The sequence below is a fragment of the Peromyscus californicus genome, unplaced genomic scaffold, assembly GCF_007827085.1.
Source record: "Peromyscus californicus insignis strain IS unplaced genomic scaffold, ASM782708v3 Scaffold_19__1_contigs__length_69161282, whole genome shotgun sequence".
NCBI classification, from domain to species: domain Eukaryota; kingdom Metazoa; phylum Chordata; class Mammalia; order Rodentia; family Cricetidae; genus Peromyscus; species Peromyscus californicus.
This window is the reverse complement of record NW_026294491.1, coordinates 24,436,700-24,461,680: the sequence shown is the minus strand read 5'-3', so window position 1 is coordinate 24,461,680 and position 24,981 is coordinate 24,436,700. Positions and strand designations below refer to the sequence as shown.

General features: G+C 51.8%; 1 protein-coding gene and 1 long non-coding RNA gene across 3 annotated transcripts in view; one reads left to right on the top strand and one right to left on the bottom strand.

The window, feature by feature from the left end:
• Positions 1-10,466: 10,466 nt before the first annotated feature.
• Tspan15 (tetraspanin 15) overlaps positions 10,467-24,981 on the bottom strand; it is a 46,675-nt gene continuing 32,160 nt past the window's right edge. For both annotated transcript variants that reach the window (XM_052744875.1, XM_052744876.1), the window contains exons 4-8: positions 20,358-20,453; positions 17,001-17,117; positions 13,921-13,968; positions 12,639-12,755; positions 10,467-11,227 (exon numbers count right to left, since the gene is read on the bottom strand). In XM_052744875.1, the coding sequence (XP_052600835.1) occupies positions 11,078-11,227; positions 12,639-12,755; positions 13,921-13,968; positions 17,001-17,117; positions 20,358-20,453 (528 nt within the window). In that variant the 3' untranslated portion in view covers positions 10,467-11,077. The remainder of the gene's footprint in view (positions 11,228-12,638; positions 12,756-13,920; positions 13,969-17,000; positions 17,118-20,357; positions 20,454-24,981) is intronic.
• Positions 17,102-19,037, top strand: LOC128114690 (uncharacterized). The gene is made up of 2 exons (XR_008219863.1): positions 17,102-17,206; positions 17,363-19,037. It is a non-coding gene; the product is annotated as an uncharacterized LOC128114690 (long non-coding RNA).

The window sequence follows — 24,981 nt, the reverse complement described above, 5'->3', positions numbered from 1 at the left end:
TTCTCCTTCTCCCTTCCCCCCTTCTTTTCTGCACACCCCTTCAGGAGCCCCTCTGTGAGGTAATTGGATTTCTCCCCTTGTTAACTTGCAATGAAAATGTCATCTATTCCAGTCCACCGCCAGGGAGAGGCCAAGCCCCCATTCAACAACCAAGTCCAGAGCTGTGAAGCTATTCAGACCTTCCAGCCTCCCAGTGGGGCAGCTGCCGGCTCTCTTCCCTGACAATGCCCCTCTTCCCCTCTGGCCTAGCAGCATGCCAGCCTGTGAGTAGCCCTGTCAGATCTGGAGCTGGGTGACTGGAGTCTGGGACTTCCGGAACTCCCTTTGGTCAGGAGAGGAATTTCATTTTAAGTGCACCCCCCAATACCACCCCCAACTTTGGGCACATGGGATTGAGCAGGTGGGGAGTGAGAAGAGCTCAGTAACATTGGGAGCACTTGAAAAGCAGGAGAGGCTACAAAGGACAGATGCTGTTTGGGGAAGATGGGTATCAGAACAGTTAATCACTATCAACTTGAATCACCATGGAGACGCTCGTCCAGGTGATAACTGAGAAGGCAAGACCCACAGTGGATGCAGTTGGCACCATCCAGCGAACAGGGGTCCCACACTGAATAAAAAAAGGAGAGAGTGGGGCTTTGGGAGATGCCTCCGTATGCAGAGTGCTTGCTGAGTAACACAGAGATGAGATGAACGCATGTACATCACTCTGTGCTTCCTGACTGTGGATGTGATGTGTCCAGCTGCTTCAGTCTCCTGCCATCTTGACTTCCCGGCCGTGATGGACTGTAACTCTGAACCAGAAGAAACCCTTTAAACTGCTTTTGCCAGAGCATTTTATCGTAGTCACAGGGAAAGTAGCTAAGACAGTCACCTGGTGGAGCCAACCCTTCTGCCAGTCAAGAGGCGCGAGAATATTTCTAGCTGACTTTGCAACTGGGACTCAGGTCAGGGAGGGCAGGCTGTGGTCGATCGATCGATCAATCGATTGGCAGGTAGAGCCTGTTTGCTGAGTCTCCTTGGCTAGCCAGTGCTTGGTGACACTACATTAGACCTTTTCCTTTCCTGAGGAGGTTGTTCATGGCATGGAGACTGGGGGATGGACTCAATCTCTGGCCTTCCCTCTTACCAAGTGTGCCCAGGTTCTGAAGGGCTCCATGCTGACTGTCTTGGATCTTCCACTGGGCTAGGTCCAGCACAGAGGACAAGTTTGCCCTGTGGCTTCTGGAACTCCAGAGGACCAATTCTGAGTCTGTATCCTGGGAGAGCGGAATAGTACCCCAGGAGAGTAGAATAGTACTCCGGGAGAGCGGATGGCCGAGTCTTTCCCTTGACTGGTCCAGCTTATGGCAATTCTGGCATTCTCCAAAGAGGACAAATGAGAGATAATTTTCTTTCTTTTTCCTCTTCTTTATATTTTTCAGCATCACTATTGACTCATGGGTTAAGTATTTGGCAGATTCCAACCCGTGACAGATATTATCCCCACCAAAGCTCACGCTGTCTTACTTTGGCTAATGGAAGCCTTCTAAGTTGGTTCTTAAGTCTTTGAAAACCACCTTAGTAGCCTTGAGGAAGGATAGGAAGCAGGGGAAATTGGGCGCAAATAAGAAGGAAAAAGGGGCACTTATTATGAAATCCAACTGAAGTCTCTCCCCAGCAGCTGAGCAAGAACTCCAGTCCATGGTGGTGGCTCACACCTCTAATCCCAGTGCTTGGGAGGCAGAGGCAGGTGGATGAGTTCGAGGCCAGCCCTGAGTCCCTTCACCCCTGGCAACTGGGTAAATTCTTCCCATACTGGTATAACAAGATGGCTGTCTTAGTGGGTGTGACCATTGCTGCAATAAAACACCTTGACCAAAGCAACTTGGAAAGGAAAGGGTTTATTTGACTTATACTCCCGTATCACTGTTCATCTTCAAAGGAGTCAGGACAGGAACTCAAACAGGACAGGAACCTGGAGGCAGGAACTGAAGCAGAAGCCATGGAGGGGTGCTGCTTACTGGCTTGCTCCCCGTGGCATCCTCAGCCTGCTTTCTTACAGAACCCAGGACCAGCAGCCCAGGGATGGCACTGCCCACAGTGAGCTGAGCCCTCCTACATCAATCATCAATTGAGACAATGCCCCATTGGCTTGCCCACAGGCCATCTAGCTAGCAGCATTTTCTCAATTGGGGTTTCCTCTTCCCAGATATGGCTCTGATTTGGTGAGATACGATAAAGACTGATTTGACCACAGCCCAGAGAATTCCACTTCCTGATGCTCCCATTGGACTGGCTTGCTCATTTGCCTTTGGATTAGCTTTGGGACAATCAGAACTGTTGGGGGTGATGTCTGCCTCCCCCTTCACACACACACACACACACACACACACACACACACACACACACACACACACACCCTGCTGCCCCGGGGCCAGCCTCCAGGCACACAGGGCTGGAAGGGAATCAACAGAGTCTGCTTACAATGACTTTTTTCCTCTGAGGAGGTAAGGGAAAAGACACACTTTCTCCATGGTTTCCTTCTTTCTTCTTCTCTATTCTCTATTCTTGATTTTCCTGGTGGTTTTCTTCTCTCATTCTTCTCTCTCTGTTCTTTCCCTTACAGCTTATATACCCCAGCAAAATCTTTGAAGCAATATAAAAATTACCATGTGGTTGCATTCTATTTTTCAAGTGAATGATTATAATGAATACAGGCAAGAAACAGCATGTTGTCCATCTCCCTTACATGATTAAACATTTTATGTATTACAGGTGAAAAACAAGTTATCCCAAGAACCCACCTACATTCATACCCAAGCAATTTGTTATAGATTAACAGTGTAGGCAAGCAAGGTATTCTTCTCAGTCAGGTCTTTTACTGGCAGGCTGCATTTTGTGCTTGCAAAGAAAGGGCCAACCACTTTATTATTTATATTCAAAGGTAATCTTATAAGGAATCACAGACCTATTTTATACAGATGAAAACAATTATCAGAAACAAAACTCCTATTAAATGGAAGAGAAGACCAAAGATGGAACTGAATGTTACCGACTACAGACTCTTTGTTTTGCCTTAGGATATAGGCAGTAAGTAGACTTTAAACACATATGGCCATGTCCAGGGATCCCTAGAGAAGATGGACTGGTGGAGTCAATAAGAGAAGGCGCCGGGCGGTGGTGGTGCATGCCTTTAGTCCCAGCACTCGGGAGGCAGAGCCAGGAGGATCTCTGTGAGTTCAAGGCCAGCCTGGGCTACAGAGCGAGATCCAGGACAGGCACCAAAATTACACAGAGAAACCCTGACTCAAAAAGTCAAAAGAGAGAGAAGGAGAGAGAGAGAGAGAGAGAGGAGAGAGAGAGAGAGAGAGAGAGAGAGAGTTGTCATCAATAGCGCTTAACAAAAGTCCGGTTGTGGGTGAGAAGACGTGATGTTCAGCTGGTCAAGTACTTGCCATGCAAGCCCGAAGACCTGAGTTCAATCCCCAGAAACTCGGTAAAGATAGGTGAGGCCGACCCCACAAAGTTGTCCTCCGACCTCCACATATACTCCATGGTATGAATGCCCCCGCCCCACACCATGCACACTATATAATAACAAAGTTTTAGAAGCACAATAAAATAGTTAATAAAACAAAGTAAAAGCAAAAGAATCAAGTAACACAAACGCATAGAAAGCAACTGGGAAATTTCTCATCTCTAGGTAGCCCAAAGGGACCAAAATTTACATGTAAACATCTTGTTTTTCTTTCTTTTTTTAAAATTTTCAATTATTTATGACTTTTGACTTTTTAGACTCATGTCACCCAGACTGTCCTTGAAATAAACCATGTAACTGAGGATGGTCTTGAATTTCTGGTCCCCCTGCCTCCACGTCCTGAGCGCTGGGATTGTAAGCGGGTGCCAATCTGCTTATGCAGTGCTGGGGACCAAAGCCAGAGCTTCGTGTGTCTGAGACAAGCTCTGTTTCCACCAGCTGAGCCGCATCCCAAGCTTTTTAAATACATTTTTAAAAATTTATTTTTTTAAAATAAAATAAAGAGTTGGGGACTGGAGAAATGGCGCAGGGGTTAAGGGCACATACTACTCTTCCAGAGGACCCGGAGTTAGTTCCCAGCACCCATTCCAAGTAACTCATAACTGCCTGTGACTCCAGCTCCAGGGGATCTCACAGCCTCTTCTAGTCTCTGCAGACAACTCTGTACATCCACATAGACACTCATACATTAAAAATAAACCTTAAAAGGAAGGAAGGAAGGGAGGGAGGGAGGGAGGGAGGGAGGGAGGGAGGAAGGAAGGAAGGAAGGAAGCAAAGCCATATGGTTAAGGCTGAGATCCCACTGCGTCCCTTCCTCCATCTCTTTCCCTCAGAGACTTGTGAATTTGAAATATCTCCTTCCACTCCTCAGCGTAATACTTTCCCTTCTTATAGCAACGCCAGCAAGCAAAACACATTAACAGTCACACACAGAGGGGCCAGAGCGATGGCTCAGCAGTTAAGAGCATTGGCTGCTCTCCCAGAGGACTCCAGTTTGGTTCTCAGCACCCACATGGCTCAAAATAAAAAAAAAAAAAGTGCTCCAAAAAGGCCAGGTGTGATAGCACACATCACAGCAGCGGGGAGAGAAAGGGAGAGGAAGGAGGGCGGAGGAAGAGAAAAAAATAAAATTAAAAAGAGCTTACGTCTTTGGTAACTTTTATTACGGCTGAAGTTTGTTGTTCTTGTTGTTTGTTTGTTTGTTTTTCTGGAGGAGTGTCTGACAGAGCAGGGAGCGCCTGCCGTGAGATGCTCTGTCCTTACATCCTCTCCCTTTAGATCCTGGAAATGTTTCTCCAGCTGATCCTCTACATCTTGCACTAGATTTCCAAACATTTCGGACTACCATTTTTCATATCCAATTGTATTTAACTGTGTGTGGGCTTGTCAGTGCTCATTGTGTGCGTACACATGCATGTGAGTGTAGGTGCTGCAGGAGGCCAGAAGAGGGCGTCATATCCCCGGGAGCTAGAGTTACAGAGCTGCCTGACATGGGTGCTGGGAGCTGAACTCAGGTCCTCTGCGAGAGCAGCATATGTCTTAACCACTGAGCCATGCCCCTAGCCCCGATCTAATTTTAATTAAGATACTATACCTTTTGTTGACTATTGTTCCTATCATGAATTGTCTGTGTGTGTGTGTGTGTGTGTGTGTGTGTGTGTGTGTGTGTGTGCGCGCGCGCGCCCTGTTGGGGCCAAGAATGCCGATTTTGGCAGACAGAGAGGAGGACACCAGAGCAGTGAGAGGAAAAGGGGTACAGCCACCATCAGGGTAGCAGGTAGCATACACGGGCATCCTTACACGTGGCACGGTCACCCCTTGAACCATCACACCCAGCAACCTCGGATGCTCCCTTGGGAGAGGAGAAAGAGGCTCAGAGGGAGACAAAGATTTGGCAAGGCTGGCAGCCGCGCACTGTACATTTAGCCTGGTCCTCCGCTGATTAGTGGAGGAATGCAGTTAGCCCACTCTATCCCAGGAGCCCCGGGGCCATCCCAGTGTGCTCCAATCACTGCCCATCATCCTCCAGTCAGAGGCTATTTATGTCCACCGTGCTCCTGGAACGATCTCAGCTCTGTGGAGACAGTAGAGCATGCGCGCACGCACAGCAGCTCAAAATCTTGGCTGTAGGTGGGGGATACGGAGCCTCACAAGCGATGCATAGCAATGCAAGCCCAGTACCCACTGCATTATGATGTGTGTGTGTGTGTGTGTGTGTGTGTGTGTGTGTGTGTGTGTGTGTGTGCAGGACAAGTACTGAGCGCCCTCTCAAGAGACCTTCCCTGTCTAGTCTCCTGTCATCCTGTCAAGATAAGGATGACCAGGACCAAGCGCCCCCACAGGCTCCTTCTGGCAGAGAAGTCCTCTCTCCTTGGCTTCCTTCGGCCCTCATGGATGCAAAGGCCTAGACTTCCCTCTAGTGGCCGCATACTGCAGGCTGTGCTGGCTGAGAGGAACTGCATTCACCCGGTGCCCTGCTAGGGTGGGGTGAGGAGGGAGCACAAAGACTAATAGGTGGCCTCAGTCCTCCTGTGTCACTGAGCTGCAGACAGAGGCCTTCAAGTCCTGGGTCTGCTTATTCTCCTGATTGTGTGACCTTGGTGAGTCTCGCAGCCTCTCTGAGCCCCTAGGTCCTGAATGATACATTGTAGCGTAAGAAGACCGTCCACAATCACCTTAGTTACTACCGCCTGGGTCCCCTAGTCTATGTTATCCATTCGCTCAACAATTTGTTTGAAACAGGGTCTCATCTAGTCGAGGCTTGCTTCAAACTCAATGTGAGGCTAGCAAAGGCTTTCTTCAAACTCAGTGTGAAGCTATCCAAGGCTTGCTTCGAACTCAATGTGTAGCTGAGGCTAGCCTCGAATTCCTGGACCTCCTGCCTCCGTTTATCTCCCAAGCGCGGGGATTACAGGCCTGGCTGTGCCAGCACACCAGGTTTGAACAGTTATTTATTGAGAAGCCATTACACTGCGGTGGCTGTGATGACTTTAGCCTACCTTACCTGTGGCTGTCCTTTTGGGTGAGGAGGTGGGGGACACATTGATGGCCCCACCTGATCCCCGGGTGAGGCTTAGCCTCTGGGACAGCGCAGTGGCAGAGCGCTGGACTTTGAGGCGTGCGGGGACAGCGCCACCTAATGGCTACATGCTTCCATTGCTGCTGTTTGCGTTTGCCTGTGCCTTCTGCCTTCCGGGGCTCTCAAGACTGCGACTCTAGCTCCCCCTAGGGGCTCCCAGGCATGATTGTACGTGCAACTTCAAGTCCAGGGGCGTTCACCGCAGGGCAGCATGAAGGCTCTCTCTAAATTCCTCCCCAGAGGGACACGTGAGTAACAGCTAAGGTGGCAAGGACAGACCAAGGCACGATTCCGCCAAAGCTCACTCCGAGGAACCAGTGAATTTATGGGGCGTTCTTACAGGGCATAGGTGAGGGGTTCCTTCCCCCAAAGGGCTGCACCTGGAAAGCCCTCACCCTGCAGGGATAACTTATCCACAGCTGCAGGGATGGAGCGCCGGTCCCCAGCCTATATACCCTAGCCACTTCCGGAGGCCATTTGCAATTAAGGCAGCGCTGCCTACAGCAGGTGGTAGGGAGTGGTTGGAGACTCAGGTGAGGTTCTCCTGATCCTCCCCAACCCCTCCATCAGGGGACAGAAGCAGTCAACAAGTCCAGCTGCGACAATTGTTTTGCAAGGAGGCAGAGCAGAACTTCCCCAGATCACGGTTGCTTGGCTGGGAGGACAGTCACTCACAAGGGTACACTTCTCTTTCTTAAGAGGCAGGGCCTCAGTATTACCCAGGCTGGTTCTAAACTCCTAGGCTTCAGAACTCCTCCTGCCTCAGGCTCCCAAGCCACTGGGACAGCAGGCATGTGCCACATGGGGTGATTTGTTATTTTTATTTATGCGTGTGTCCCTGCTAATCTGTATGTGCACCGAGTATGTGCAGGTAGGTGCCTGTGGATACCAGAACGTTGGATCCCTGAAACTGGAGTTACAGACAGCTATGAGCCACTATGTGGGTACAGGGAACTGAACTAGACTCCACAGCCAGTGCTCCTAAACACTAAGATTGGGGGGGGGGTGGAATTTGCATATTATACATATGCAAAAAGGGCTTATATGGAATATATAGAGTTCTCCAATACGAGTATGTAATATGAAAACAAAAGGTCCAGTTTAAATATTTTTAGTGTATTGTGTGTGCATGTGTGTGCGTGCGCACACACGCACGTGCACAATGTCGATGTGTGGACATTGTGCCATAGAACAAGTATAGAGGTCACAGGACAGCTTATAGGAACTGGCTCTCTCCTTCCGTTGTGTGGATTCCAATGACTAAACTCAGATCATCAAGCTTGACAGCCAGTGCCCTTCACTAGAGAGCATTCTTGCCAAACCAGGAACATGTTTTTGTAAAGATGTGCAAATGTTCAGAGCTTTGCAATCACAGAATAAAGTTGTTGCTGAACATTGCAGCACATGCCTTTAACCTCAGGTGCATCTCTGTGAATTTAAGGCCAGCCTGGTCTACACAGTGAGTTCCAGACCAGCCAGGGCTACATAATGAGACTGTCTCCAAAAAAATAAAAAAAATAAAAAAATAAGCAACAAAGATGTCCAGATTGGTAAATGCGTACATTAACTCTGGCCTGTCAACACAATGGAATACAACTCAGCCATAGAAATAAATGACTTTCAAAATAATTATATGAAAGTAGCCAGATCCCGAAGAGTGCATGTGAGTCTAATCTTTAGTGAAGACAAACTGATACACAGAGGCAGAAAACAGATAGGGGTTACCTGAGTGGGGAGCAGGCCGTGCTGGGGAGGGCTGGGAGGAAGGGGTTAGGAGGAAGTTCTTTAGAGCAGTGAATACATACGCTTGTTCTTTTAAATTGCACCTGCGTTTGCCTCTTTAAACTCTGGAGTCCCAGCTCAGTTACTTTTCTCACAGCTATGACAAATTACCCTACAGAAGCCATTTAACAAAGGGTTTATTTTGGCCCACAGAAGGAAAGGCACAGAGGTGATGGAAACAGGACAATACTACATAGGTGTTTGGATTTGAACTCAATCCTCCTGCCTCAGCCTCCTGAGTGCTGGATTACAGGCGTGCATCCCCCATGCCTGGAAAAACCATATTTATTTAGGTATACTTCAAAAGGAAGTTTCCAGAACAGATTTAGAATTTTCACATGTAGACAGTGCCCTGGGCTGGAGAAGTTTGGGGTAGGGGGGCAGAGTATGCAAGCCAGGAGGACCCTGTAACAGGGAGGGGCTGAGGGGTGCTGGGAGAACCCAGCGGTTAGCATCCGCTTTGATATGTTAACTAGGCACCTCAGCCATATGTCCTAGGTTTGAAACCTCTCAGCATTCACAAATGCATTTTTCTTGTAACAAAACATTCAAAACTGCCAGGCAGTGGTGGCACAAGCCCTTAATCCCAGCACTCAGGAGGCAGAGGAAGGTGGATCTCTGAGTTCGAAGCTAATCTGGTCTACAGAGTGAGATCCAGGATGGCCAGGGCTTCGCAGAAAAATCATGTCTTGAAAACAACAAAATGAAACAAAAATCTTCAAAGCTGAAGCCCATGTGGGTGGGTTAGGGACTAGTCTTGAGAGACAAGGTGGCAAGATGATGTCCTTGACACTGGGTCACAGGAAGGGCCACAGCATGGGAGTCTTTTGAGACTGGCTGGCAAAGGAGAGGAATGGACAGCTTTGCTGGTTAAGAGAGCACATGGGAACTCAGGCCTGGGTGGGCACCAACCTCCAGCCCTCGTGGTGGAAAGAGGAAATGACCAGAATCACCAGACTCCGGGCTTCGGAGTAGCAGCCTTTTCAAAGCAGGCTCCAGAGTAGTCCCAGACCCCTTCTGAGTGTTCCGGCCGTGTTGCTGGGCCACAGATATCTGCCCTCTCCTTTGGGCACAGAGAATTCTGAGAACAACCTGATCTAGAAGGCTCACCAGTTAGCCCTGTGCAAAGGGGGCTCAGTGGAGCCAAGGATATAAAGAGCCTCCAGACCCAGCATTCCATAAACAGGGTGTGGTGGTGCAAGCCTGTAACCCCGGCATTCGTGAGGAGGAAGCATGAGAGTCTGAAGCTGAAGGTCATCCTCAGCTACACAGTGAGTTTGAGGCCAGCCCGGGCTGCATGAGACTCTATCTCAACAACCAAAGGGGGATAGGCAGAAGCGTCCACAGTGAGCATGGGAGCAGCCGTCCCGGCCATGCCTGGTTTTGCACACGGAGGAGAATCTATGGACAGACACAATTCAGACAGAGGTGCTTCATAAGCAGTCCCGTGCCTCAGCAAGTCACTTAACGACTCCGCCTGTTTCCCCATCAACAAAATAGAGATGACAGGAAAGACTGCCAACAGCTGTGAGCATTAAAGGCGTTACCATTTATGCTAGATGTTTAGGCCTGGCCTCAAGTGGCCTCTGTGATGTGTTCGTTGCCATGGAGCTCTCTTAAAGCCCCGCCCCTGCCCTTCTTCATACCATTGAGATTCTTGTTTTATTTCTATTGACCCATCTACTAAGAACCTCACAAAAAATCTAGAACCCAGGTGGGGGTTGGGGGGTCACACACACTTGGGTCGACTGTTTCTGCAAGGCCTACCCTTTCCAGCAGAGGGCGACCAGCACCAAGCTTTGCTTGGCGTGGGTCCCTGGCTACAACCTGCAGATTTCCTACACCGCTCTCCTTCCCCAGCCCTGGGCTCAGTTACTTCTCCGAGATGTGACCATTTCTCCACCTATGGAGCTTTATGTCTTACTGTTCAGCCTCAGTTTTCCCTAGTGTGTGAAATACCAGTGCCGTCCCCTCTGCCTCCCTGGCCTCAGTGTCCCAAGCTATACCAATCTTCTCTCCAGAGCAGCTCTCCCTCAACCCCTGTACCAAGAGACTTTCAAATAGCACAAATGAAAGACGACCCCCCCCAAAAAAAATCACTTCTTTATTGTTTGATTAATAAACTGACTCGGAGGGATGAGTGGACTGGGGAGTAGGGGGGGGGTGGCTAGTTTTGAGTAGCCAGAAACTCTTGTTAATTGTGTACAAAAAATGTTATAAAAACCACGTACAAAATGGGTGGGCAAAGCAGGAGCCTTACAGAGGGCTCAAGGCACCTGGAAATTTGAGACATGGTCCAATCTCACACCTGGAGCAGTGGTCCCAGAGGCGGAACCCAGTACTTCCTGCCCCGTGGAACAAACACATTCTCTCTCCTCAAAAATCACTGCAAACCTGCTCTCGAAGGAGCATAATGACCACTGGCCAAGGCACCGCCAGAAATAAACTGAACCCTGAGCTTCCTTCTCTGGGGCCCAGAACTGGAGCTGGGCCATCCCTGTTTCCCGGGGTTCCACAAGGCTCAGCCTTCCTCTGGGAGGAGTGGCCATCGGACACTGTACACAGGCACATACACCCTGGGCTTTGGCCGGTCCCACGAGTGGGCAGAGGAGCTGGAGCTGGTCCTGGCTGGCTTGTGAAGACTGGGATGTGCCGTGCAGTACAGTCCTGCTGAGGCCGCTGTGCCAGACCAGGTCCTAATTGGGATAACACAGACAGCACCCGGTGCCCGATGCGTCCACGCTGGACTTGGCACCGGGTCCCAGCAATCCATCGGTGACAGAGTGCTCCAAGATAATGTCCTCCACTCGGGTGATGTACAATAGTGTCAGCAACACACCAAGAAACTGAGGACAGAGAGAAGGCAGGTGAGAATCTGCAGACATACGGCATCCCTTCCTGACAGTTCTGCTGTGGGATGTTCTATATGGCAAATGTGTTGCTGATTAGTCAATAAATAAAACACTGATTGGCCATTGGCTAGGCAGGAAGTGTAGGCGGGACAAGGAGAGAATAAAGCTGGGAAGTGGAAAGCTGAGTCAGAGAGACACTGCCAGCCGCCACGATGAGAAACAGAATGTGAAGATGCCAGTAAGCCACAAGCCACGTGGCAAGGTATAGATTTATAGAAATGGATTAATTTAAGCTGTAAGAAAAGTTAGCAAGAAGCCTGCCACGGCCATACAGTTTGTAACCAAAAAAAAAAAAAAAAAAAAACCATGACCCAGATGATCCAACATCCAGAATGGTTTGAAGGTATCTGGCTCAGACAATACAGCCTCATGGACTATTCCATAATCCTAAAATTTTCTTTGTGTCCCCATAAGATACAGCACCCCCCTCCAGCAGGAAGTAGTAAGAGAAGCTACGCCCAAATTCCCAAATTATATGTAATTTTACTTTGTTAAGGTTAAAACCTTCCTTTTTGAAAAAAAAAATGGGGGAAGTGCTGTGGGATGTTCTATATGGCAAATGTGTTGCTGATTAGTCAATAAATAAAACACTGATTGGCCATTGGCTAGGCAGGAAGTGTAGGCGGGACAAGGAGGAGAATAAAGCTGGGAAGTGGAAGGCTGAGTCAGAGAGACACTGCCAGCTGCCAGGATGAGAAACAGCGTGTGAAGATGCCGGTAAGCCACAAGCCACGTGGCAAGGTATAGATTTATAGAAATGGATTAATTTAAGCTGTTAAGAAAAGTTAGCAAGAAGCCTGCCATGGCCATACAGTTTGTAACCAATATAAGTCTCTGTGTTTACTTGGTCAGGTCTGAGCGGCCGTGGGACTGGCAGGTGAGAGAGATTTGTCCTGACTGTGGGCCCGGCAGGAAAATTCTAGCTACACAGTTCCCTGGATGACACTGGGTGGCGGGGGAAAGTGAGGCATCCCAGCATGCACTGCCCCGGCAGCCCCAGGTTGGACCTCTTCTAGCCCTCCCAGGGACATGGAGACTTTCCTGTGCCTCCCTAGCAAAGGCCCTTCTGTGCTGGGCCATCTGCCTCCACCCGGACTCTGTCACACTTTATCCAGGGGACCTTGGGAAAGTCACTTCACATTTTGAAGCCTCCACCTCTGTTAAGTGGACGGGGTGACCAATCAAATCTCACCGATGGACTGAAGCCAGAGCCAGTGCAGAGAGAGCAACTGAGGTCACTCCATTTGCCTCTCTTTCTAGCCCCCCCCAGGCCTCCCTCTCAGGGGCTCTAAACATCCACCTTCATCACCCAGCCTGGCTTCATCTGCACCCACAGACTACCCACCTGAGGAAGCAGGATGCCCAGTAAGAGACCCGCCATGATGGTGTAGTTGTCCATGAACCATATCAGCACGGCATTGGTGCAGCCCCGGACATAAATGATGTTCTGTGCATTCAGGCGCTGTTCGGGAGGAGGGTGTCAGCACGGGGGTGGGGGTGGGGTGTGGGGGGGTGGATCTGGGTTTTCCAGTACTGTTCCTGGGACAGCACTGAGGGCAGTGTGGCAGCACTTTGGTGGTCAGAACGTCTGGGAACTGGAGGATGCCAGAGTATGCCCATGTGCCTCTCAGGTGCCACCCAGCACTGCACGCTCTTACCAGAGCCAACAGCCAACTCCAGGTATATGTGGGAAAGCATCAACAAAATCCCACAACTAGGCAGAGCCAGGCGGATCTCTGTGAGTTCGAGGCCAGCCTGGTCTCCAAAGCGAGTTCCAGGAAAGGCGCAAAGCTACACAGAGAAACCCTGTCTCGAAAAACCAAAAAAAAAAAAAAAAAAAAAAAAAAAAAAAAAAAAAAAAAAAATCCCACAACTACACTGTTTTAATGGGTAGTGAAGCTTCCAGAATTACTATGTTAGATTTTTCCACAAGTGAAACATCCATGAAACTTGGCTTCATGCCCAAAATTATTAAAAACGTCATTTGGGGGGTGTGGCTGCTGGCAGGCTACCCATGTTCCAGAGGATTCCCCCACCCTCATGTATATATGGGCAGAACTAATTAGACCCAGTGGGTTATTGAAAAAAGAAAGAAAAAGGACTGGGCATGGTGGTATACACCTCTAATCCTAGCACTCACTCGGGAGGCAGAAGCAGGAGAATCTCTGTGAGTTTAAGGCCAACCTAATCTCTATATATGAAGTTCCACATCACATTTTGAAGCTTTGGGGGCTCCATAGGGAGACCCACCACCCCAGCACCGCCCCAGCTTCCTGGGGATCTGTCCAGAAAGCTGATGCAGGGGGATATCCAGGAAGGACTTGCTCTTCCCCAGGGACTCCTGGGTGCCAGGCAGTGTGAGCTGTCAACACACTATAGGGCTGGGCAGGCAGCATGTGAGGGGCCCTGGGAGGGATCACACAGATAAGCCTGCCTGGAGTAAGGATTCAGCAAACCTGGGCAGGTGGCCTCCCCCAGCTCCCTGGGCCCTTCTGTGACTGAAGACCAGGGAGCGCTGGGAAACATGAGCAACCAGAAGCCCTCCGCTAGAAGCCCTCCATCAATCACCTGGGGAGTGGGACAAGAGGGGCGCCGTTTCTGGGGACAAAGGGTTCCCAAGCCATTACCTCCTTGTCAATTGTTTTGTAGCCGCACATGGTGTTGACGACATCTGTCTGAAACAGAAACATATCACAAGCCATGACTCTACAGGCTACAATCTGAAGGACACGCCCTTTGCAGATGAGAGAGCCAAGGGGTGGGTGTACAGTCTGGTGTGGACAGAGCTGAGATTTCCCACCTCCAGCAGCAGGCTGGAGCCTGCTTCATAGCTACCTCTCCCAAGAAATGCCCAGTGGAGAACTAAGCACAGACGCACCGCCACCCCACCCCCCCGCCCCCTGCTTCCTGGGGGTGCTTGTGGGAGATCTCCCCTCCACCAGCAGCAGTCTAAGTTCTCAGCTGGAAGCACCCTGAGGCACCCCCTTGCTGACCCATCTGTACTTCTCAGTCTCAAGCCACGCTGCTCTCGTTTTACTGGCTCTCAGAAAGGAACTTCTCAAACCACAACTGGGCCCCTGCCAGTGGTGGTTTACCTGAGGGCAAGGCTGGGCCACTGGCCACGCTTCCCTGACCTTTCAACGGTGGCTTCATTCACCACCAAGGAGCCACGGAAGTTCTTCTCTGAAAAAGAGGGCGGCTCTCCAGGGCTCCCTGCTGACTGACTTACACATGGGAACCCTATGGCCGGACTCTAGCCCCCATCCAATTCCTTCCCAAGTAGGCCCCCTACACTCCCCATCATTGCCTGTGCCCTGTTTGGTCGTATCTTCAGCCATAAGGGGAGAGGCAGAGTCCCAGGTCCAGCCTGAATCCAGCTTGAGTCCCTGCATACATAAGTGAGGCCTCTGCTCGGCCAGAGAGCCCCTGGCGCCAGGGACAAGGCAGGTGAGCAGCCGAGTAGCCAGCATGGCCTCTGGCATCGCTTCTGAGATCCAACCCCCAAGAGGATGAAGAGGAGGCAGCACTTGACAGATACAGGGGTGGGGTGGGGGAGTGGATGTGCAGTTCTCCCAGCCGATTCTGGAAAGTCAGGGACTGTGACCTGTGAACCCGCCCCATGTGCTGTGTGTGTGTGTGTCACATATGAGACACACAGGAGGTAAAGTGCTGTCACAGTGACAAGTGTATGAATGGGCTCTGGCCAGGGTGACACTGCTTGAGACCCCGGCCCCGGAAGTCACCAGGTCATTCTAAGTGGCAGGGTTTGGCGCGTGCATAAAATAACCTTTCTCAGTTAAGACACTCCCCTTGGATGCCCTCAGACCCAGCAGTGCCCAGCGCTCACATGGCACTGACCCCTACAGGCAGGTCCAGCCGTTCACTCGTTGAACAAACGTTAATCAGCATTTGTTGGATATCAGTCACCGTTTTAGGGACTTGAGGCACAGAGGACAAAAGGAAGCCCCGCCTCAGCACTGGTAGCCTAGAGAGAAGGCGATGAACTAGAAAATGACGTAGCTGAGAAGGAGGAACCAAGAGAGACCTCAGTGGGCAGCTGGAGGCGGGACTCCAGGACACCTAGAGGACATGGTAGTGTGAGGGCCTGACTCCCCTGCCTCAGCACGAGTCAACTTGGAAGGATCATATGTATAGATTTAGCTGAGACTCCCACCCAAACGGCACCGAACCTCCGCCAGTGCCCACCCACCCTCCCACCCTGCGTGAGTTTCTGTGTGCACCGCAGCCTGCCCTCCAGCACTGGTGGATCCCTCAGAACCTCCTGCTACACCTGCTGCTTGCTGCTAGCACCTCAGGCCTGACTTCTGTCACTCAGGAGGACACCAGCCCCCACCTGTGGTCTTCAGGGTACCACCTTGAATCTCCCCTAACCCCTGCTGATCTCGGCCTGCTCCAGCCACAGAGGCCTTCCTGCTGTTTCTCAAACACACCAGGGCAATCCCCACCCCAGGACCTTTGCATTGGACACTCCCTCTGCCAGGAATCCCCCTCTCCCCAGACACCTGTGTAATTTCCTGCTTCAGGGTTGTCCTCCTAATCCATCTCTGTATCTAATCCATACCGGGTTTTCCTCATAATCCAGGCAGTTTCCCTCACTATGCCATTTCCATTTGGGCAGAGACTTCTATATGTGTGCCTGCAATCCCTCCAGAGTCTAGCAATATGTCTTCCACACAGTAGGTCTTCAATCAATGATTGCTGAAAATGAATGAATGAATGAACAAATGAAGGAAGACACATTGAGCTTCTATAATTCATCTTGGGCACCCAAAGTGCACCCAGGGGTGATGAATTCAGGCTCACCTTCTGCATTTCTCTGCAGACCCTGGGAACCTTTCACAGCACTCACCTGACTCAGAGGTCCCCGCCCCCACTAAAACAGCAGCGGGGGGGGGGGGGGGGGTTGTTCCAAAGTCCCTCAGCCCCGCCTCTCACTGGGTAAGTTCATTTGGCACTGTTCCAGACTTTGGGTGAGGCCCCACCCACAGCCACTCCATTGCCATGGTTACAGGCTGGGGTGATAGGCACAGCTGTTGAAACCATCAACAAGAGACTTTGCATGGGGAGTATGGGGGTGGGGTGGGGGAGTTAACTGTCAGGCTTTTCTTTTCTGCTCTAGTCTAGAAACCGGGCAGTTTCTGACATACTTGTCACACACATCAGGACGTGTGTGAGCGGTGACGGCACAGCTCGGCATCCCAGATGACTGGGGAAGTGACAGCTGAGAGGCTCCCGCTGGGGCAAGGTGGAGGCTGGCATTTACATCACCGTCCCTTCTGGCCACAGCTCGGCCGGTGCTCACCACGCCTGCACAGCGCTCTGCCTGCAGGGTGGAGCTGGCTGCCCCTGCTGAGCGCCTGGCCCTCTGTTAGCCTGACACAGCTGCATCCCATCTCAGCCCTGCCAACCTTGGGCAAGCCTTCTAAAGGGGGTAGAGTAACAGCACCCATCCACCCCCCCCCCCGGCCTCCCCAAGGCTGTTGTAAGGGCCGAGGGAATACAAAGACGTGGGCCACGCCCACACATGCACGTGCTCAAGAGATGTTCACTGACACACTCACAGAGGAGGCTGCCCACCTAGCTCCCCTTTGCCAGAGCCGACCACCACCTCCGGCCCACTCCCACGGCCCGCTCCACATGGGCAGAATGGGCGATCCCGCGCCCAGCCCCACGCCACCGCGGTTACCGTGTTCCGGATGCAGCAGGTGTAGGGCACCCCGCAGGCCAGGGGCCCGGGGGCGCTGCAGTCGTGGTACTGGTTTTTGCTCCAGTCCCTGTAATCCTCTCCGCCACAGCACTTAAACTGAGGAGGAAAACACAAAGAAAGATCCGCAGTCATTGCCAAGGCCAGGGTCAGAGGCAGGAAGCTCCGGCTAAGAGGATGCTGATGAGGTGGGTGTCGGTGTGGGAGGGAAGTACCAGGGTGGGGGTGGGAGTACTGGGGGTGGGGTGGGAGTGCCAGGGTGGGGGAGGGAGTGCCGGGATGGGGGAGGGAGTGCCAGGGTGGGGGAGGGAGTGCCAGGGCCTCATGAAGTCATACTCTGTTAGGCCAGAGCTGTCAAGAAGTGGCATGGCCATCCAAAAGGGGGTAAGCTCTCCACCCAGAAGAGACATGCAAGGCAAGGCTGGACTCCTTCAACTGGACACGAGGTAGTGACTAGACACTAAAAGGAAGTCTGTCCCTGGCAACTGGTCTGTATCTTCTCCTTCATCATCAAGCCCCCGGGGGTAGGGGTCTAGCTGGAGAAGCAGCCTCAGAGGCCAGCCAGGGGAAGCTCTGCTCCATCCTGACCTTGGAAACCTGAATAAACTACCCTAGGCTCTCCCCTTAGCCTCCCCCTCCCACCTCTCCCTTCTGTGCCAGGGCCAGCTTGGGGGTGGGGGTGGTGGCAGAGAACAGTTGTACAGAGGGACTAGCTGGATGGCTTCCTCCTGGGCTCTGCACAGACAGACCTATTGGCCAAATGATGAGAGCCACAGCCAAGCATGCGGGCATGCCTGGAATCCCAGCAGGAGGAATGGTACAAGTTTGAAGCCAACCTGGGCTACATAGTGAGTTCTAGGACAGCCTCGGCTACAGTATAAGACCCTCAAAAACAAAAACAAACACAAACAAACAAAAAGAACTATACCAAAACCACCTAGAGGAGAGGGTGACCAGTAAGGGATGCTGTATACCTGGGCACAGGGAAGTGGGGGGAGGGGTGGCTTTATGTTGGGAGGACAGGAAAGGCTGCTCAAAGGAGAGGACATTTCATCTGAAACATGAACAAGGGAAAGACAGTGAACATGTATGTGCAAAGGCCCTGTGCAGAAGCGAGGCTGTTCTTCAGCAGCAGGTGGAAACGCCAGTGAGCAGAGGGAATGAGGTTCAGGGAACAGAAGCCAAATGTGAAGAGACCCACCAGGCAGAGCAAACAGGGGTCTGGGACTGTGTTCCAGGAGTGGGGAGCTGAAGGACCATGTCGGGGTCTGGACTGTGTTCCAGGAGTGGGGAGCTGAAGGACCATGTCGGGGTCTGGACTGTGTTCCAGGAGTGGGGAGCTGAAGGACCGTGTGGTAGGAGCACAGGTAGACACCACTGGGCCCCCTTCTGAAGTCTCCACAGTGCCCTGTCAGCCACCAGGACTTCCTTGGGATCCACAAATGCCTATGTGCAATGTTGTATAGGGGACATTTATTCTGCTGCTGGACAGATACACATTCAAATCCTCACATCACCACTCCAGAAGAGTGACCATAGGCAAGGTGCTCAGCCTCTCTGGGCCTCAGAAGCTTGTCTGCTAAAAAGAGCAATGCCAGCTCTGTATGGCTGAACCGGACTGTAAGAGAGTCTCCGCAGGGAGCATTCTGCACCAGGCCCAGTGAGCATTAGTCACCTCCTACCCCCACCTAAGGAGAAATTAAATCTCCGAGCCAGCTAAAGGCTGGTTCCAACAAAAGCATCTACCAGGCTCTCCCAGTCTGGGCTGGCAGGAAACACTCTCCCAGAAGCTGCACCTGTTTCTCCTACAGAGGAGCACAGAGCCAAAGGCCTGGGGTGTGGTGAGGCTGGGCCTCCGCTGAAGACTCACACAAGGGACCAGGAACACTCAACTGCCAGGTGTGGGGGGCCTGTGACCCTCCAATATCACTGTCCCCTGCTGTGGGATGGCCTTTCTGTATGCTGTGAATATGTGTTGCTACCATTGGTTAATAAAGAAGTTGCTTTGGCCTATGGTAAGACAGGTTATAGGCAGGTGGGAAATCCAAGAGAGATATAGGAAGAAGAAAGGTAGGGTTGAGACAAACACTGAGGCCGCTAGGGGAACAAGATATAATGGAACACAGGGAAAGCAACAAGACACGTAGCGATACATAGAATAATAGAAATGGATTAATTTAAGATGAAAGAGCTAGTTAATAATAAGCCTGAGCCAAAGACCAAACAGTTTGTAATTAATATAAACCTCTGTGTGTTTATTTGGGACCGAGCAGCTGCATGACACAGGAAAACTTCCATCTAAAATTGGCGCCCAACATGGGGCAAGAATTTCCACATAAAACCTGAGAGCTTAAAAAAAAAAAAAAGTTCTAAAACAAAGAGCCAAAAGCAGCTTTCTAGTTCAGGTCTCATTACAGACCCGGTACAGAGACAGGTCCCCTGGCCTCAGTAGGCTTCAGCAGCAACAGCTCGGACTCCCACAGTCTCTCATGGGCCTCGATACAAAGAGGTTTCTCCTAGCCACTGTCTGCGGGCTTGGAAACACAGCCACAGGCTTAAAAACACAGGCATGCTACTTAATAGTGCGTCCCAGAATCAGGCAGGTAAGCGTGACTCGTTGGTACCTGCGCCATGTTGAAAAACCGAGCAGGGCAGAGCCAGCAGCCAGGGCTGCCACAATGAATGAGGGTGACCCCACTACACTGGCTCTGCTCTAAGCATGTCAGAAAGAAGCCGAGGGAGTCCCAGTCACAGCCAGGGGAGAGACCAGAATTGGCCCCATGGTGCAGACAAGAAACCTGCTCCTCAGGACAAAGAGGGAGGCAGGCAAGCCCCAGGAAAGGGTGGCCCTGATGCAGCTGTGACTGTTGCACCCACATACTGGGCTGGGCCTCGGGGAGAGGGACAGTGTGTCCCGAGAGGACACACAATCATCATCACATTCAATTATGTGTCAGAGTGATGGGAGGGGTCTTGTCCTGTGTCCAACGGAGGAAGCTGGGATTAGGAGAGTTTTCTCCCCACCTTTGATGAAGGGAGCTCTCCACACTAGAGGGTCTGGGTCTGGTAGGCTGGACACTGAGGGAAGGTCAGCCAGTCCTGAGAGAAGGAGATCCCTGTCACCCAGGGGGGCAAGGTCCTGGGGCCCTGCAAAGTGGCCAGAGTGACATCTGGCCTTGTGAGTTGTTTCCCCATGTTTGAAGGGCCATCCCTAGGCCAGCCACCTGCATTGGGAATGGACAGGTCACCTGGCCCTTCACCCCACTCTCTGGAACAGAGGCTCAGATCTGGGGCAAAGGTCCTGGCAGTACCCCTCTGAACCCACGCTCCCCATGTCACCTTCTTCTGAACAAAGTCCATGATGTTCTTGAAGTCCAGGTCATCGTAGTAGTTCTCAATTCCTCTCCGAATGTTGTCATTCAGAAAGTCAATGGTCTATACAGAAGGAAAAGGAGCACACATCAGAGGCTAGGTCCAGATCATTCTAGAAGTCCAGGTTAGGACAGAGGTGTGCCCAACAGTTCCCACCTACTTGAGTAGAAGTTCCCCTCCACTCCCTACCCTGAACACCTGAGACTGTCCAGCCCACAGATATTCCCCAGGCTTTCAAGGCCCAGGTCTTAAGAGGCCAGCCTGCCATGTGGTGATACTGTGTTCCCCAAAATATTGTGCACCCTAATAAACTTATCTGGGGTCAGAGAACAGAACAGCCACTAGATACAGAGGCCAGAAAATGGTAGCACACACGCCTTTAATCCTATCACTTGGGAGGCAGAGATCCATCCGGATCTCTGTGAGTTCAAGGCCACACTGGAAACAGCCAGGAATGGTGACTCATGCCTTTAATCCCAGGAAGTGATGGCAGAAAGCAGAAAGGTACATAAGGCCTGAGAACCAGGAACTAGAGCTGGTTAAGCTTTCGGGCTTTTAAGAAGCAGTTCAGCTGAGATCCATTTGGATGAGGACTCAGAGACCTCCAGTCTGAGGAAACAGGATCAGCTGAGGAATCGGCAAGATGAGGTGGCTGTGGCTTATTCTGCTTCTCTGATCTTCCAGCGTTCACCCCAATACCTGGCTCTGGGTTTGTTTTTATTAATAAGACCTTTTAAAATTCCTGCTACACTGCCAGGCTCCAGCTCTGAAGCAGCGTGCTGGGCCTCAACTCTCCTGATTGCCGGCATGCATTCTCTCCCCTGCCCAGCAACAGGCCTGAGCCGGAATCTTCCTTTGGTTCTCCTCACTCTCATCACCCAACCTCTTCTTGCTTTACCAAAAAGGAAACTGAGACCCCAGGGGAAGAGGACTATGGGGCTGGGAGAAAGGGAGGATAGAGGACAGACTTTGCCCTGGGTCACCGAGCAGGCTGGTCAGGACTGGAATCAGGTCCCCTGACCCCCTCTTCATCACTTGGTACTCTGACCCTCAGGCCACACAGTCTCCTCCCAGTTTGGGCACGGTCACTCTCCACCCGGAAGAGCGCTGGAATGTCACCCTCTCCCAGTCACGCTGGACTCCCAATGTCACCCTCTCCCAGTCACGCTGGACTCCCGGGATCAACAGCCGGTTGTTGTGCTGAGGTCCCTGGAATACAAAGACTCCACAGCGGGCAGGGCTGGGGTGGGAGAGTGGGCAGCCCAGTCGCAGGCTTGCTGTGACAATCAAAGCTTTCAGAGCAGAGGCGGAGCACCAACAGAGACTGGGCACAAAAGGGCATTCTTGGCTCTGGTACAGGACAGAGCAGCCAGACAATTCCTGGGGGAGGCACCATGAGGTATACTGGGACGGCAAGGGCCAGCTTCTAGGCCCTGTTAGGGTTTAGTTTCCCTTTGGTGAACCAACCCTGGGTTAGAGATTAGAGATAAAGCTAAGAGGGACCATCAAGTCTCATGGTTAGGGGCACAGACCCTGCTGCCTCAGGCCCCAGGCACTTTGAATCTCCAAGCCTCCTTTCTCATCCACAAAATAGGGAGGCAAGTATAGTCAGCCTTCTGAGGGTGTCAGGGGTTTGAACCCCTGAAAGTGCTCATGAAATGCTGGACATACGGTAGGTCCCAGTAACTCAGACATCTCTGCATATGGGGAACAGATCCCTCAGGGTGCCACTTCATACTGTCACAGAGGAAGCTCAGTCCCCAGCGGTGCTAAGGCCCACTGCTTGCCCAAAGGACCTCCTGCCAGAGCAGTAGCCCCTAGTATGAGCCTCCTGGAGCTTACATGAGACACTTGCAGTTCTGAGATCAATATGCCTTATCCAAGGTCCCCCAGCTGACCAAGACGCCAGACCACCAGCCTGACATACACCACATCCCAAGCTAAGAAGCCTAGGCTCAGGTGTGGCTGCCTCTTCCTGAGATGCACACTCCTTAAAGTGAGGTGAGGACAGAGTTCGACTTGAGAGCCTGGAGGACCTCCCCTCCCCCACACCTCTGATGATGACCAGCAGCAGCATGGACCCTAGGAGGAAAGGGAAGCCACGGACTTCTACAAGAGGCTCTGAGGTCACCAGCACACAGCCCTTCGTGGGTCTGGCACTGGCATCTGCCTGTTAGCCACAGTGCGTAGGCAGAACAAGGAGCAACCAAATCTTAGTCTGACCTCCCATCTAACCTTGCCTGCCTATTCCTCTGGGCGATGCGGTGACAGGCCAGCTGGCTGGGGTGGGGTGGGGATGAATAAGAAACAGGACACCAGGGCGAGGTCTGTCTGCCACCCTGAGGGGGCAAGGGAATGAGCTCACAGCCCTGAATGATGCACTTCAGGGCTTCATTGGTTGAGCTAGGCATGTGGGTGACACCAGGGTTAGGGACTTGTCTAGGCCATGAGGATGGAAATGTGATGTGAACCGCTTCTTTCCACTCTCCAGGCACTGGGGACACAGAGCTGACTCATCATGGCCCGCCCTCCCTAGATCTCCATGGAGTCCCTTCCCTCAGGGCAGGCCATGGGGTAGATGAGGGCAGGAGGCACAGTGACCAGGGTAGGCTGGTAGCCTGTGGGGTCTTCTATCTATCTATCTATCTATCTATCTATCTATCTATCTATCTATCTATCTATCTAATGCATTCTCCCTCCCCTGGTAAGTCTTGTTAGTATCTGAGGTATGTGCTGGCCCCATCAAGACAGACCAACAGACCAGGAAACCCCATATACCCATATGAGGACCATCTTTCCATCCAGGAAGCTGTACTACCCCTGTTAGTGGGGAAGGACCTGCAGGGAACCTCCCTGACCAGACAGGGGGAGGAGATAGTCCCGGGCCGGCCAGCTCAATGAGATGGTTCTTGGAGTTGTTTTGGCTGCTGCAAACCTGCACTGCTCCTGGAATTGTGGGTGTGATATGTTTCCTGGGAACATGAACAGGATACCGAGGTGGCCCCTAGGCTATGGCCATTGAAAAGGGGTGGGGAAAGTCATAAATTCCCATGATTTACTCAGGTGGTGCAGTTTCCAAGTCATAAAGTGCTTGTGAGTGTCCCCGGCTCTCATCATGCATGGTTCAAGAGAGTCAGAGTCAATCAGAGCGGGGACAGGGCACCGAAGAGGGAGCTCTAGCTTCTGTAGCTGCTCCCAGAGGACAGCCACACCACTGTCACTACATCCAGCTTTCAACCAGGTCACACCAAGAGGAGCAACTTCAGCCAGCAGGCTACCTTTCATCAGGGCTGGCACATACCACGGAGGGGCACATGACCCGGAGCAAGCAAACATCAGAGGCCACGTGACTTTCAAAGTGTGTTAAACCACCAGATAAAGTCATGCAGACCTATCCTTTCCAGAATTTTCCTTTAGATCTAGATCTCTAGCCTTGGATGCCTCTGCCTCACCCCAGAGAAGTCTTGGACTAGTTTAAACGGACGGAGGCATATGGTGCTCCTGTGCAGGGGACAAGTGTGAAGGATTCCAAGAGCATCCCACAGGCTGGCTGCCCGAGGACGATCCAGCCCCTCTAGGGATAAAATTGCTCTGGCCCCTCTGTAGGCTACCCAAAGCTTCTGTCACTTTCTGGACAGCTCCTAAGACCTCAGGCAGTTGTCTACACGTCCAGTTGCTTAGCCAAGGGGACTGTGGATCCACCAGCTTTGTCCTGCCCCTGACTTAAAGATATCCTAAGTGCCAGCTAGTTTGCTATGCCAAGATAAGATAACCAGGGTGGTGCTGCCTGCCAGTCTCTGGCCTGGCATCAGGAATTACCAAGGCATCCTCTGATCAAGACAGAAAGCCATCTGAAGTCACTTTGTTCTGCTGGGAGAGGTGGCAGGGAGCCTGGGAGAGAAGTACAGACCAACCAGCTATAGCTCAAGACCCTCCAGTGTTTCTGCTCAGTTTTGCCACCTCTGACCCCCCTGATGCCCTCTTGGTGAAACCTAGAGCAAGCTAGGACAACAATAAGAATGGAGCATACAGCTCAGGTTGTGGGGTCACCAAGTCCCCTTCCTATGCCCAGGGTCAAAGCACTGAACATTTTTCTGCCGGCCCCACTTGACTCCTCAGCACACACCACACATATGCACAGACTAGGAGCCACGGCACTCTGATCTCTGGGTCCCCCTGTGTGCAGATATCTCACCTGGCTCAGGGACAGTTTCTTCTCAAATCCAAGCATTTACTTATCACTAACTGGCCTTGGCTGCTCCCTGAGAGCCTGGCCTGATGACTAGTTCTCAGTTGCCACACAAAGCAGACTCTCAGAATTAATAGGCAGCCTACGGTGCTGGACACTGAACTTGTTCTCCAATGGCTAAAGAAATCTGCCTTCTCTCAAGGAAGCAGTTGGGCCCTCCCTTCTCCTCCTCCTCCTCCTCCTCCTCCTCCTCCTCCTCCTCCTCCTCCTCTTCCCTATTCCCTCCTTGGCACTGACCCCCTCCCCCACCCAGCAGCTTCCCCCATGCTCAGCGATGGCCTGGCTCCTGTCTTATGAAATCTATGCAGTGGAGCCAAAGGGGGCATGCTGGTTGATTGTGTT